Source organism: Cynara cardunculus (assembly GCF_001531365.2).
Source record: "Cynara cardunculus var. scolymus isolate 2C chromosome LG 17, CcrdV1, whole genome shotgun sequence".
NCBI lineage: Eukaryota > Viridiplantae > Streptophyta > Magnoliopsida > Asterales > Asteraceae > Cynara > Cynara cardunculus.
In genome coordinates, this window is record NC_037544.1 from 24,371,074 (window position 1) to 24,386,435 (window position 15,362).

General features: G+C 35.9%; 1 protein-coding gene across 1 annotated transcript; it reads left to right on the top strand.

Moving 5' to 3' along the window:
* Window positions 1–293: 293 nt before the first annotated feature.
* On the top strand, window positions 294–14,879 carry LOC112500739 (acyl-CoA-binding domain-containing protein 4-like). The gene is made up of 18 exons (XM_025104309.1): window positions 294–593; window positions 4,141–4,211; window positions 6,132–6,195; window positions 6,279–6,350; window positions 8,753–8,947; window positions 9,026–9,103; window positions 9,937–10,032; window positions 10,172–10,241; window positions 10,801–10,862; window positions 11,031–11,170; window positions 11,585–11,711; window positions 11,792–11,906; window positions 12,077–12,165; window positions 12,563–12,646; window positions 12,928–13,110; window positions 13,414–13,569; window positions 13,874–13,933; window positions 14,286–14,879. The coding sequence occupies exons 1-18, from the start codon at window positions 432–434 to the stop codon at window positions 14,454–14,456; spliced, it is 1,995 nt and encodes a 664-aa protein (XP_024960077.1). The 5' UTR covers window positions 294–431; the 3' UTR covers window positions 14,457–14,879.
* Window positions 14,880–15,362: the final 483 nt, after the last annotated feature.

Genomic DNA, 15,362 nt, shown 5'->3' on the forward strand with positions numbered 1-15,362 from the left:
TATGAAGCTTTAATAAGTTGTACTTATACACAATCTACTTGTAATCTTGAGTTTTAAGTAATATGTATTAATAAACARTACTTTACGTATAAAAAATGGTTTTTAAGAATTTTTGTTAAATATTTTATAATTTAGTATAGATATAAATACTAATTTCTCAATCTTAAAAATAATTTAAAAAGATTATTAAAACAAACCAAAAACAATAACATAGTTGGAATAAACAACCCTCTTTTTATGCGGTATGGTTGATCTGTCAGCACTCCCTCAGCAGCAGCAGTAACCCCCCAAAACCTCATATCTTACTTCGAATCTTAACTACTGCTAACATTAATCCAAGTAATACAGTAACGCATCTAAGAACCTCTGCGATTTGCTTCACCATCATCGATCTGATCTGATCTGATCTCATACATTTCAAATCAAGAAAAATGGCGATGGCGAGGGTAAGCTCTGGCCTCGCATACCCTGACAGATTTTACGCAGCTTCCGCTTACGCCGGCTTCGGTGGATCTCCCAATTCGTCTTCAAAAGGCGTCACCTCCAAATTTTCAAACGATGTTGCTCTTCTGCTCTACGCCTTGTACCAACAGGTGTTCTTTTTTACCCATCCTCATTCCTTTTATTCCACAATTCATCACTGCTGACTTTTTTGTAAATTCCTTCCTGTCGATTCAGTAGCAAGTGTACTAGTGTCAAATTACTTGTCTTGAACTTCATTAGATCTGGGTGTTGAGACTGTGGTTAGTGGGAAATAAATGCTTGTAATATGTTTGATAGAATTGATAACTTCATTGCTTTTGGATAAACGATTGCTGATTTGGTTTTGCTTTATGGACTGCATTGTTCCTCTTCGGCAAATCTGAAATGATAGTAATCGTAATGAACAGGGCCGTTTCCAATCTCTTTGAATGCCCTTTTTACACTTGTAACAAGATAAAATATAAAAGTTCACACCATATGTTATATTAAAAGTCTTACAAGTTAAAATAAAAAACCTGTATGAAATAACTTTTAGATGCACATATTCCTCTGGGAGGGTGATTTGGACGCGGGCATAAGGGACTTTATACACAATTAATAATTCGATTCTTTTTTCAATTAGGCCTTGCACCTAGGCGTGATGATTTACTTCAAGGGTGAGTCTTTGGTTCAAGTCCAGGATGGCCAACGTCAGGGAAAAGAATAGAAGAAACTAATAACAGAATTCACTTAAAATATAATAATTTTTCTAACATTGTTCGAAACAAAATCTTCAATCAGTTCTTCATAATCAACTTTCTCTAATAAGTCGTTAATCTGAGATTAGCATATAAGAGTTTACCAACTGACAACTCTGTTATTTACCTCAAGTTCTCAAAAAACACTAACTCGATTCTAGGGCCAAATTCTATATAAACTCTTAACTTTGATGTTTTCTATCACATGGCTATAGTGCTTTAAACCATGATGATCGGTATCATGGTGAAATTAGTCGGTGAAGTTGAAGGTCTCACCGAACAAGAAAGTGAGAAATAAAGAAAAATAAAGTGAAAGATTATTTAACAAGGCGGTCTTTGGTGCTTCAATTATAATATTAGCCATAAGGAAAACAAAGATGAACACCAAGAGAGTTCAATCTTTAAATCACAGACCTATGAAGAAGGAACTGTAGATTTGCAGTCAATCAGGAATTGGACGAATAAAAAAATCTGGTAGAAGAGGGAAAAGATTGGGGCACTTGAGCTAGATCGCTAAAACCTTATAATTGTCAAATGGGCTATTATATATGGGTATGGGAGAAGCCTGAATGGATTGAGCTAGAACATGGGCTAAAAAGTCAAAATATACATAATTAGGTAAATTTAAAATATATAAAATTGGTCCCCAGAATGCTTGGGGGCCCCAAAAAATTTGGGGGCCTTGTTCGAGATCTCACATTGGTACAGCCTCCGGCTTGGCCCTGGTAAGGGAGATACTGGTTCTAATGCAATACATCCATATATGATCTATCCATCCATGCCTTTGTCTCTCTATGTAAATTTAACCCCATCCTTGTTTTATTTGCCTTGCTTTTTTATGAAATTCAATGTAGCTTGCCCTTCTTTTCTCAAAATGTTCAAAATTTTGTATCAGTTAAGGAGGTAGACGCTAATCTATCTAAATGCAACATTATTATGGAAAATTATGGCATACAATATATTGATTGCAGGCCAATGTGGTGATAAAGTGTATATTTTTTAGTGTTTTGATCATTATGGCCCATCTATAATGATTGTATCACTCTGATTAACTATTTCTAACAATCTTAAAAAGACAATCTTTTCAAAATAATTATCTTTTGATCATTATTTATTTTTCAAACTTAAAGATTTAAAAGATAATCGGTGATTGTCATCATGCAAAACAATTATCTTTCTTTATCTTTTGGCTTAGACAGGGCAAAATTTTCATTAAAAGAGGACAAGTATACAAGGTGGTGTACAAAGATATGTACTGCAATGAAAAATAACAAGAAAAATAAAAAAGGCAAACTGGAAAAGGAGGGAAGAAATGCCTTCATCGTCCCTCTACTCTAGCTTGGCTCAGAAAAAGAAAAAATGAGAAAAAAAGAAAAAAGAAATACAAGATAAACTGATAAAACTAAAAGTCACCAAAGAACGAAAGGTCAAAAAGAAAAAAACTACAAGAAGCTAAAAACCATCGTAAATCTAGCTTTAGGAGGATGGCATAGCTGTATCTGAGGCGAAGCACAAAGAAAGATGGTCCGACAGAGGCTCCAGAAAACCGAGGACAGCTGGCTAGGGGAAGAGGGCTAGTTTATATCTAGGTTGAGAAGTTGAGAGATGGTCAGGTGTTAGAGGTGCCTAGGTAGAAGAAATGGGCGTGCGTATGAGGGATGGTGCTGCCATCTGAGGGGCCGTGGCAGAGGAAAAAGGAGGTCAGTAGAAGCTGGCAGAGGGAAGCCAGATGACGAAGGATGGCAGATCAGACCACTGGAGGTGATACAAAAGGAAAAGGAAGCAGTACAGTAGGTTAAGGGGGGGGGGGGACAATGCAGTTGAAGGTGTTGATGACAAGGAAGAAGAAAGGAAGGGAGAATGGCAAGAGGACTCCCTGGACTGCCTGTTTTGAAAGTTGGCAGTTGGAGATGGTTTAAAACAAGGGTGCGATACTCAATAGGGTAAAAGAAAGGCTAGAGAGAAAAAAAGTAGAGAGTGGGCATGCTTCCATTTCCTTGTATTTTATTCTTTGCTAATATTATAAAAGATAAAAATAAAATTATTTTCTAACAACAATTTTCATCAACTTTACGATATTACAAAAATATTAATTATGTTACCATATCAAAATTCAAAAATACATAACTAAATAGTAAACCAAGCATTGGGTGTCATAATACGAGGGTTTTAGTGAGAGAAAGAGAGAGGGGATCTCTTTGTGGGGTGCTTTACTATTGGTTTTTTGGGTTATATTTAGTTCTGATACGAGTATTTTTTTGTGGGTTTCTGTAGTCAGCAACATCTGCAATTTCGAAAAAAAGATATTACCTATGTGTTAGATATCAAACTGAAGCATGACGTGAGCCTAGGCATCAGAAGTTGTTTTTGGTGGAAAATAACTAAATCATATCATACTTAGTTAAAGTGCCAAACCATTACAATATCATCTTATGTGGTTTATCGATCCCAAAAATGAACATCAAACGTTTCAAGAAAAGTTAGAGTGTTTGAAACAATTAATTGCCCGTCTCATAATTTATTTTATTTGTAAGTGGTTGTGTTTATGCCTTTTTATTTGTACTCCAATCCAACATTTACAATATCAACTTCGAACTTTTTAAGAAAACTTGAGAGACAAATATTTGCTTTTCATATCGGAAGTGTAGAAAGGATCTGGCTAAAATGTTGTCAGTTTTGATGTTGCTATGCAAGGTGAATTTGTGTAACCTAAATTTATATCATTACTATTTCTGTTAAAGATTTATTAGTGATTATTGTAGTTCTGACTTGTGCCAATCTTCTGTGCAATTTTAATGTCACTTTTAGCTAGTTGAAACTTGTTTAACTATAAATGTAGATTGTACTGTCACTAAAGTTTGCACAAATTTAAAATAATTTCTGATGGTGTTATTTTGTTGTTGATTTTGGTTGAAAACAGGCAAGTGTTGGGCCTTGTAATATTCCGAAACCAAGAGGTTGGAGTCCGGTGGAACAAAGCAAATGGACTAGGTCCGGCTTTTAAGCTACTTAATTCATATCTGATTTGATTTTTTCTTGTAACAATGAAAGTAGCATGAGTGTGTCAATCTGCTTCTAATGCAGTTGCATACCATCCAAACATGAATTGATAGACGCTTGATGCTTCTGGGTAAAGCCCTGGATTGTCATATGATTCTGTTATCCGAAATTTTTATGTATGATAACAATTGGAGGGCTTATTAGGGATTTCCTTGTTTAGTGATGCTTAGCCTGTCCGTGCTCTTATTATTTTGTCATCTTATGCACCTGGGAATCAAGGTTCTTCTTGTTATGTCTATTCTTCTGTTCTTAGAACAAAAATATCATTTTTGAACCTTCATTTTGTGGGTCGGAGTGCCTTAAAGTTTATTTCTAGCTCTCACCATATTTTCGTTTTTATAACAAAATAATTCTTTATTTCTGGTGTAATACGTATCACTTACACCTACAAGAAACGAAAAGATGCAAGTGTGTGATCATAATTGCAAAGCACCTTCCAAGCTACTTGGAATGAGAAATTTGGTTCACTCAATTAGATAGTCATGACTTCCTAAGTCTTTACCTGGTTTCTTTCTTGATAAAGCATTTATGTTGATATAAGAATATCATACTCGCCTTCCAGATTTTGTGTGCCCAAAATAAAGTAATACGCCCAAAGTGCCTGAGAATTAGAGTCAACTTTTGACTTTAGGCATTGAAGTACCACATTTCAACTTCATGTTGCTTTGGCTTGGTTAACTATTTGAGGAAAATGTGTACCTACATATACATTAATAAACCAAACGAAACCATACAAACCCAACATATCGCTGTCAAAAGGTCTGGGAAGGGTGGGATGTACAAAGTTTTGACCTCTACCCCCAAAGGCTAAAACGGCTGTTTTGGTGAAGCCCCATTAATGTATACAATATTCACTACCAATAGAAAAAATTTGGTGTAATGTAAAGGATTTTATACACCATCTAAAGTTGGAAAGTACTAGGTTTTCTATAGTAAATGTCTAAAGTGGAGTCTCATTATGGAAGGGAGGGAGTAGAAAATAGCACCAACTGTACTCCAGCTAGTTCACATTCATACTCTTCAAATAGTGAGCCAAGTATCAATTACTAGTAGTTATACAAGAAGCTTTTGACCCTAAAGTTAGAGGTAGAAAAGTGAAAGATATTTTATGATTTCAGAAAACATGAACAGCTTGAAAATGATAGGAGGATAGCTAATTTATAAGAAGCGAGCTCAGACAGAACATGTTAGAAGCCAAATAAATGAATAATTTTGTTATAAATGAAAATTTATTTAAGTTATCTGTGATTTGCAAGCTATGCTATTTTTTCTGAAATTTTTTATGTTGTGTTGAGACAGATGAAGCAAGACCTTATAATAATAGACTTGGGTCAGAGAAACCATATCTGCTCTGCAGACTGCAGTTGAGGGGAACTGATTGGATGTAGAAACTGAACTACTACATAATCTTGTGAACTTAACAATGCTCACCTAAACTTTGTGAATTGAGTGCTGAATCAGAACCAAACATTAGGAATTGAGTTCTCTTACTCTTCCATTGCTCTTCGTGATCAAGTTCACTGATACGAACTTTAGGGTTAAATCTCTGGTGCTTGTTGTTCCGTTTTAGTTCCTGTTTGCTAGACATGATGTATCAGTTATTTCTATTCTTTCCTTAAATCAAGTCCATTTCTTGTACCTAGTCAAAAGCTTTCCACTTACAGCAGTGACTGACTGAAACCAACGATATGATCCTTGGGCCACCTAGGAGGAAGTATCATAATTTTACCTTTTGCCGATTCTTTTGCATGTTGGTTCGAGAATGCTCAAGTATCCTCCTAAATAGTTAGTAGAGAACTTTATATGTACTAATTAGTTAACTTGGGTTATAAAGTTTTTCTCTTATTGCAGTTGGAATGGTCTGGGAAACATGGCTTCCACTGAAGCAATGCGCCTTTTTGTTAAAATTTTGGAGGTATGTGTCTGTAATAACAATATAGTTGGTACTCCAGAATTTTGATCAATATGCCTTACACAATTATATTTATTCTCGAGTAGGAAGAAGATCCAGGATGGTATTCAAGGGCATCCAACTTTATTTCTGAGCCTGTTGTGGATGTGGAAATGAATGTGAGCACAAAAAGCTTTTGTTTTCTTGACCCTCGTTTATCGTTAGTATATTTTTTTTCCTTGGTAGAAGATATATCCACTGGTTGTATGTTTTCCTTATCTTCATATTTGTCTGCGAGTTGGCCTGACTCTTATTTCTATACGTGGGTGAAATGATATTCTCAGAACTCAGGAGCAGATTCTTGGCATACTAGTGAAATAGTCCACAGTGTACGTTGAAATGATCCCTTTTGACTTAGTTCAGGGATATGATGCCTTCAAAATTATGTTGTGCATTTCCCTGGGAACAGTCTATCTTACAATGGCAATTCATGGTCTTGAGAGGGGACATTATCTGTTGATGAATATGTGGGGCTGGTGTGTAGTTGAAACCAGACAATATCAAATTTCTTGTTACAATTAATGACTGAAACGAAAACCACAGAAGCAATCAAAGACCCTAATGCGATTTCTGGAGTAAACAGGATATTTCACACAAAAGGAAATGCTATGTTGAGTGCATCTATGGATAAGCAAATACATATGCACCATCAAGAGGTAAATAGAAATATAGAATAGCTTCTGCTTGGCTTGTTATTGGGTCTCTTCAGTGGAAGTTCCAGATACTCATATGCCTAGCCTTAAGAGAACTGAGTTTGAGCTCCTTTGCTCAATCTTCATTTGGAATATATTTACTTTGTAGTTTTCTGTACAAATTTCTGACTGTTCACATGATTCAAGGTTAAGTGCTGATGTTTCTATCAATTAATCGTGTTCTTATCTATATGAGATGACATGTGGCAAGCTTTGTTCTTCTTTCCTCTCCCCATCCTCCTCGGTGGAGTTCCTACTTTTTTGTTGAGAAAAGTGTTCCAATCTATCCTGCTGAATCAGTACTGTGCTTTTAGTCTTCAGTTGTTCCTTCTTTAAATATGTTTGCCAATATAAGCTCTTCTAGGCTGTCATCTAATTTTTTTTGAGCTAGTAGTTGGAATAATACACGTTCTGTTTACTTTTTTTCTAATTGCTTACCACTTTACATAATTCTTCATGGATTCATATGAATTTTAATGACGGAATACAAACTTATTCTGGCATTTCTGGTATGCTTTTAGGATACCAACTCATCCACTCTAGTTACCATCACTACCTCTTGGTTGAAGTATGTGTGTGTTTTAAAGTTATAATTTTGACCTTCAGTTTTGTTCAGACATCACCTACCTCCTCCAAGCCATTTGATCAGAAGTTGGTATAATGGGACTAGTGTCCTTTAGCCAAAGTCATGTCTCATGTCTTGGAATCAAGTATACTAGTGATCATATACGTGAGTCACAACAAAGCTTCCAATGCAACTAAATAGCCAATCTAGTCCCGGTATCAGCTAGAGCTCACAAAACATAGATTTGAACAAATAAGCAGAATATGAATGTATTCTAAGCAAGCTTATAGTCTACAAGCAATAATATATGGCAAATCAACAAACACATAACCTTACAGTGAAGAGAGAGAGACAAGGGAACACTGTCATTTATGTGGAAAACCCAAAATCTGAAAAACCAGACGGAGGTGCCAAGAGAACCCACCAAATAATGATGTTGGTACAAGTTTGATGTGATCAATCAATGCTCTTACATGAGGAGAAGAGTACTGATAGGTATGGGAGTAAATGTTGTATAGTATAATCCATTACAAGGCCTATGAAAACAGTAAATCCCATCACTGCTTATATGCAACATCATGAGCGACTTGGAAGTTGCACACGATGTCGCCCGGTTCCTCGCTGTTGATACAGCACGGTTGTGCAGGAAACCTCCTTCAAAACACGGTTGTGCAGAATCATCCACAAACTTTGGCACGGCCATGCAGCCTCTTAGGCATGTTTTGGCATGGTCGTGCAAGGGCAAGTGGTGAATGTTGAGGCATTTTCAGCATCTCTGTACTGTTATCATTTGTTTTCTTTCCTGGTTACTTTTTGCATGTTTAGAGCCAATAAAGTTACAACGCCAGATGATATTCTTAGCCAATGAGAAGCTGTCGTTTCTTTTACTTAGGAAGCATAAATCATTAGTGAGGTATCCAGCAACTGTTTCCAGACCTTTTGAGCCATTTATCTTCATTCCTTTCCTCCCATGACCTGGAATATGTGTCATCAATATGTGCTCTTCGTAATAGAATTAGTTCTGCACCTACATTTAATTTTTTGTGTTCTGTACACGGTAGCTCCTTTCCAAAATTACTTGCAATCCATCCCTCAGATCAGTGGAAGTAAGAGAGGAGTAGAGTTTAGTTGAAACACTTAAGCCCTACAGCTTCTATAGACTACAAAGTATTACTGTACCTTGGTTGTATGTGTCCTATCCTGAATGTGACTCTTAACCTTTAGATTCACTAAACCAAATTTCTTGCATTTTATGTGTCTACAGCATACTTCAAAGGCAGAGCTACTCAATAAGAATGAAGTCGCTCTGCCTGAGACACAAACTATTCCCACTGAAAATGGGACCTCTGTGGAAACTCAGGACAAAGCTATAGTGGTGGAAGGACTTGGAATTGTTGATGTCTTTGACCAATGGGTTGCCCCTTCTGTCTCTGGTCCCTGTCCAAAGCCCCGATATGAGGTATTAATATATTCTGACTTATTTCTGAAGTTATTTTCTTCTTTACCCTTTTTCTGAGAGTAGTTTTGAAATGGGCAGCATGCAGCAGCCATCGTTGACAATAGGATGTACATATTTGGTGGAAATCATAATGGACGTTACCTAAGTGATCTCCAGGTATGGGACTGCATGCATTGTGCAGGCAAAACAGTCACCCACATTGTAAAATCGTGTTCCTTTTATGTTTTTTTTTCTTCATATTTCTATATGTTCAAAGATAAATTATTCAAATGCATGTATGCATGTGTTTGAATAGATAAGGAGATGATTGGCTAAAATTCATCACACTTCTATCTGCAAATACAAGGCACTCAAGTGGTAGTCGTGGTTAGATATATGTACAAGCAAATTTCATACTATTTGTATTTGACTACATGAATGCTTTCAAGTCATACTATAATGCTGTATGCATGTATAAACAGTTTCAGGGTATATCTTAATATCTTCGTACATAGAAAACTTGACATGTAAACTTTATAGTATTTTGATTTGCATTAGCCCGTCTAAAGATGGTGCTACATGGAAGGGCTGATACATCCCACATGTTTGAGACTGTTGTAAAATTGATCCGACAGTACGTAGTATAATTTTATAAGCAGGCTGAGATCCCCTACTCATCAAATGATATCATATGATTGTGTTCCCTGAACTCCCACATAGATACCTAGTTAGGTTTGTTTACATTTCAATGTTAGGGTCTCCCATATATATATATATATATATATATCTATATATATATATATATATATATATATATATACACACACAGAGTTTCAGACTGAGAGCATTTCCATATTCTGTCAGTTGAGAATCTATCATGTACTTCCGTATTAAAGCACCTGTCACAAATTATTGACATACCTCTTTTTTGCTTTTGATATGCATAATTAGATTTACTAATGTTTACAAATAATTTTGTGTTGAGCTCTCACAGAGTGGGTTTGTTGCAGGCACTTGATTTGCAAAGGTGGGAATGGTCCAAGATTGAAGCAAAGACAAATTCTGAGGCTCCACTAAAAGTTGCTCCTTGTGCTGGGCATTCTTTGGTCAGTACTGTAATATTTTTCTTGCAAAGAGTTGATCGAGGAGAAGTCTGCAATCCTCATATGATCAATCCTGTTGGATGCAAATTTGGATTATTTTGTTCTCTAATACAACATGGTTGTGAAATTGTTTGGTCTGTAGATAGCATGGGAAGGGAATAAGCTTATAGCAATTGCAGGACATACAAAAGATCCCTCTGAACTCATCCAAGGTTTGTTTCAACTTCTTCAAGATGCCTTAAAGATAATGGAACCCCTCACGAAGTCAACTAGCTGGATATTAGCTTGTTATCATTGGTGAAGTAAAAGATGGAGAACGCCCACAAACAATCATTCCAGGAAACATAAAAATTGCTAAAGAACTGCAAAAAGAAACAAGCAATAAACTTCCCCTTTCCCACTCTGAATTATAATGACACAGTTGGTCTTTGCCAATTGAAACATCTAAAATTTTATTATGGTGTTACAAGAATTCTACGTTGTTACTTGTATTCCACCCTACCTTTGCTCAGCTATGTGATTCATTACCAGAAATTTAATAATAGAAAATTGTTAAAATGGTTTACTGGCTTATATTGGTAACTCAAGAATGTACTATTCACATTTACAAACAAATGAAATTTGTAATTTGTACTTCTTTGTAAGCAGTAAATATTATCAAACCTTCAGATCTCAGAGCTCTATCACCCTTTTTTCTTTTAATGAAAATATAGTTTTCAGCTTCGAAATGTGTTGATGTAAATATACAACTGTTACTTTTCTCTTTGACAGTAAAGGCATTTGATCTGCAAACATATACCTGGTCGACCATGAAGACCTATGGAAAGCCACCGGTATACACCGTTATCCTCAACTTTTTAGTTTTGGTGTTATTTACTTTCTCATTTGTAACTCCTGCAAAAGAATCTAAATTTGGCTGCCAAATATGTATTTAAATAACATGAACAAGTTATTAAGTTATCTTTCCTTAATAACATGTTCATTTCACCATGTTTATGCAGGTCTCACGTGGAGGTCAATCAGTGACAGTTGTGGGGACCAGCCTAGTCATATTTGGTGGACAAGATGCAAGTAGAACTCTCTTGAATGACCTGCACATTTTAGACTTAGAGACTATGACTTGGGATGAAATTGATACACTGTAAGATCTTCTTCGACTCGTTTATGCCTGTATTTTATTATTCTTTTGCAATTCAAATGATTTGATTTTAGGAGTTATTGTTAAGTGACCACACCAATTGGCATCTGGCCACCATAATTTGTTGTGCAACCACTTCTTAAAGGGAGTTCAGCTTCTGCTAATTTCAATGCAGTTGGATAATAACAATTTATCTCTCAAATATGTGAATGTTTTTTACTATTAATGAACTCCGATCTCACTATGTTTTGTTTTTGCTTCTCCCCGTAGTAAATAGGCTCTCATTTGGAAGGTGATTTCATGCACCGATATCTTTTCTCTTGTTTTGTTGTCTGTTTATTCCTTGGGGATGAATTGATTTAAATAAGCCTATATGTTATACTTGTAACTTAATTCATTATTTTTCTCTTTCTGCAGAGGTGTGTCACCATCTCCAAGGTCTGACCATGCTGCTGCAGTACATGCAGATCGTTACCTTCTTATCTTTGGCGGGGGCACACATTCAACTTGTTTTAATGATCTTCATGTCCTTGATATGCAAACTGTGAGATAACACAATCATATATGGCATTAGTGCCCTTTGTGCAACTGGAATTTTCTTACATGGATAATCAAATTATGTAGATGGAATGGTCAAGACCAACTCAACAAGGAGAGATACCGAGTCCACGAGCTGGTCATGCTGGGGTAACAATTGGAGGAAATTGGTTCATTGCTGGTGGTGGTGATAACAAGAGTGGTATGTATCTGAGAACTTGACAATTAGATTTCAGTTTCAGATTAGTGGTACCTTGTGGAGTTCTTTTTGGCTTTGAGTTTGAATCATCAATTCCTTTTATTAGCTATCCTGGTTCATACCTCATTACTGTTACCAATTTTGGTGTTAATTACTTATTTTGTTTTCCACAGGTGTTTCAGAAACTGTTGTCCTCAACATGTCTACACTTGCTTGGTCAGTCGTAACAACTGTTCAAGGACGTGTTCCTCTTGCCAGCGAGGTACTTTGGTATAAGATAATGTACTCTTCCTTACGCTTCCATAAGATGTAAAACGTGCAATTTCAGGGCAAAACCGCAACATTATACATTAGTTGTTTGGATTGAGCTTCAATTAATATTTCCATGGAGTTCCCTACTAATAGTAGACCATCAGATAGGATTTGTCATATTCTTACCAAAAGCTAAATGCAGTTGATATAGGTTCAATTATTAATGGCTAAATCTTGTAAGGATTCTCTTTCTTGATTATAGTAACATATATTCATGGTGAGCTTGGTTGCAGTTGGAAGAAGATGACATGAAAGCCCCCTTGCATTAACAACATAATGGCCAATACTTATCTAGCAACCCTTTTCCTGGATATATCCCTTAACTTCCTCCAATTCCTTATTTGCAGGGCTTGAGTTTGGTCTTGAGCTCCTACAATGGCGAAGACATTCTCGTATCTTTTGGAGGATACAATGGACGATACAGCAATGAGGTGGGAACCAAACCGTCCTTTCCTTGATCCATTTGTGTAGAGATATTCAAAATCTTTGAGAAAAAGGGGTTAATTATCATTAATTTATTTACAAGATTAGGATAATCTCTGCCTTATCTGCCTTGTATATAGCTTCTGTACATTTCTGATTTAATATGTTTCCTAGTAGTATTCCTTTCTTGATTTGTATAAATAGCTGTTGTACCTCTCTCTCTTTGGAATATGAAAATAAGGAATTCCAAAATATTCCTTTGTTAATATGGTTTTGCTCACTGCATTAGGTCCATCTACTTAAGCCCAGCCATAAATCAAGCTTGCCGTCGACAACCATGGGGACTCCAGCACTTGATAGCATCTCTGGTGCACAGCATGCTGCAAATGGCACTAGAGATGTAGAGTTAGATTATGGTGCAGGTCAAGATGGAAAAATAAGGGAAATCAGGATGGACAATAACGAGCCACAGGTAATGGTTGTGACACCAATTATTTACTGTTATATCTGTGTTGACTTGTGTATGTTTAGAAATCCTTTCTATTTTTTGCAAATTTTTATTTTCAAAAGAATACACACACATAGCCAACCAAAAAACGTAAGCATACTTGTAAGCATCATTTGTGATAAATATAGACAAGAAAATAAAAATTATTGAAATGGGCAAACACTTGAGTTACATAACAGCTCTATTAACCATCAGTCATCACAATGATAGTTGACTTCGGAATAATGTGTTGGTTTATTTTTAAAGTTAGTATGTTTGTTTATGCAGACAGTCAAAGTCGACGAGGTGAGTGAGCAGTCTATCATGGCTCTAAAGGCCGAAAGGGAAGAACTAGAATCATCTCTCAGCAAAGAGAAGTCTGAGTCGCTTCACCTAAAGCAAGAGCTGTTAGAAGCTGAATCGAGGAATGCGGACGTATATAAGGTAACCACTCGTACATTTTCAATATGCCATTCACTCATTCGTAGATATGGAAAGGTTTCAGCATACACTTCAACTACAGAATTAAGTATATTGAATTTAATGGATAATTTGTTATAGATTTGACTTCAAATGTGGACTCTAACTTAATTATTACCGGAAAAATGTAGAAAAGGATCATCAGGAAGTATATTTTACTTCAGAAAGCATTTTGTCCTAAACTAGTTGGGTTAGGCTGTATCTTGATTAGACTCGAATATTTTTATATTCCCAATAGAATCAACTTTGTGTAACATACATCATGCAGGAACTCCAATCCGTACGCGGTCAACTTGCTGAAGAGCAGTCTAGATGTTTTAAACTAGAGGTAACTAGTTTTTATTGTGTTAATGCTGCTGAATTCTTAAGTATAAAATGTGCTTTCTAAGGTCCTTAGTCTCCTATTAATTCCCATAAAGATTGCCACATTTGATCAAGTAGTTCTGCAAGTGTTTGAATGTTATTGAGATGCCTAAATTACTCTTCATTAGTGAAAAATAAGTATTATCAACTGCATGACAACATGCAAATGAGTAATTTTAGCTTGAAAATTTTCCAAAAAAGAAATTTTGATGTATATGTGATTTCCCAAATGGAAGTGATCTTAAATATCTTATGTTTTTCCAACAAAAAGAAAAGGAAAAGCATTTACACTTCATCATTGATGCTTGAATCAACAGGTAGATGTTGCAGAGCTACGACAAAAACTGCAAACGATGGATTCGTTGCAGAAAGAACTTGAAATTCTTCAAAGACAAAAGGCTGCTTCTGAAGAAGCTTATGCAAAACAGAAAGAGAGTTCAGGAGGTGTCTGGGGTTGGCTGGCTGGGAATTCCCCTCCTAAACCATAAGGCAGCCTGAAAAGCTTATAATACCTAAAATACGGTACAAAATCATGTTATATTTCATCTTCGTCACACAATTTCATTGACCCGAGGCTCGTTCTTTTTGTGATCAGAGAAACACAGGGTATTTCTTTGGTACATATTTCAGGTACCAATGTTTTTATGCTTTTTGCTATATGAGGACATTATTTTTGGTAATGGTCAAATCCAGAACAATAATCATTTTGTCAAGTCAACTATGGTCAAACCCTTTTCCTAGTATTGTGGGGGGATGGAAATTGTGAGCCATTGATTTCAGGTTCAAGTATAGGACTGGTACATTAGTGTTATTAATAGGTTCAGGTTGTATGTAATTCTTCTGTTTTCTGAGTTGAAACTCACATTGATGTTAAAAATTTTCTATTTAATATATATTCTCTATTAGATGAATTGAATAATCTACTAATTTTGTATTCTTTTGGCAAAACAAAAATGCATTGATATGAATCTCCAAAATGACTCGTACAATAGTAGCTTTAAGACGTTTGAGCCGGGTATATGATAAAGAACATATGATCTTACGTTGCAAATGAAATGATCGTACAGGGCACTGTTGATCGTACAGGGCACTGTTGATCTTGTATAACCTTGTTGTAAAACAAAAAGGAGATAATGCTAACTTAATCCCAAATTGGAGAGTTGAACCAAAGTCCAACGCAACAAAACATAGGGAATTCATCGACGGAGAGAGCCATGACATGGCGAATCTTATAAATGTAGAAAATGTTGCATGTGAGCGTGATTTCTGGTGATTGACAATCACCAACGGAAAAATCTGTCGGTAATTTGCCAGTAATGGTCAATCCACTGGTTATCCGTCAGAAATATCCAACGGAGCGGAAAAACCCACCGGTGAATTCTCTTTGTTTTGTA

What these genes read in the sequence shown, in the direction of transcription:
- LOC112500739 (XM_025104309.1), top strand. Translation starts at nt 432, where the DNA reads ATGGCGATGGCGAGGGTAAGCTCTGGCCTCGCATACCCTGACAGATTT. An exon ending in GTCCAAAGCCCCGATATGAG is followed by an intron (nt 8,948 to 9,025) that starts GTATTAATATAT and finishes TGAAATGGGCAG; the next exon opens with CATGCAGCAGCCATCGTTGA. An exon ending in TGGACAATAACGAGCCACAG is followed by an intron (nt 13,111 to 13,413) that starts GTAATGGTTGTG and finishes TTGTTTATGCAG; the next exon opens with ACAGTCAAAGTCGACGAGGT.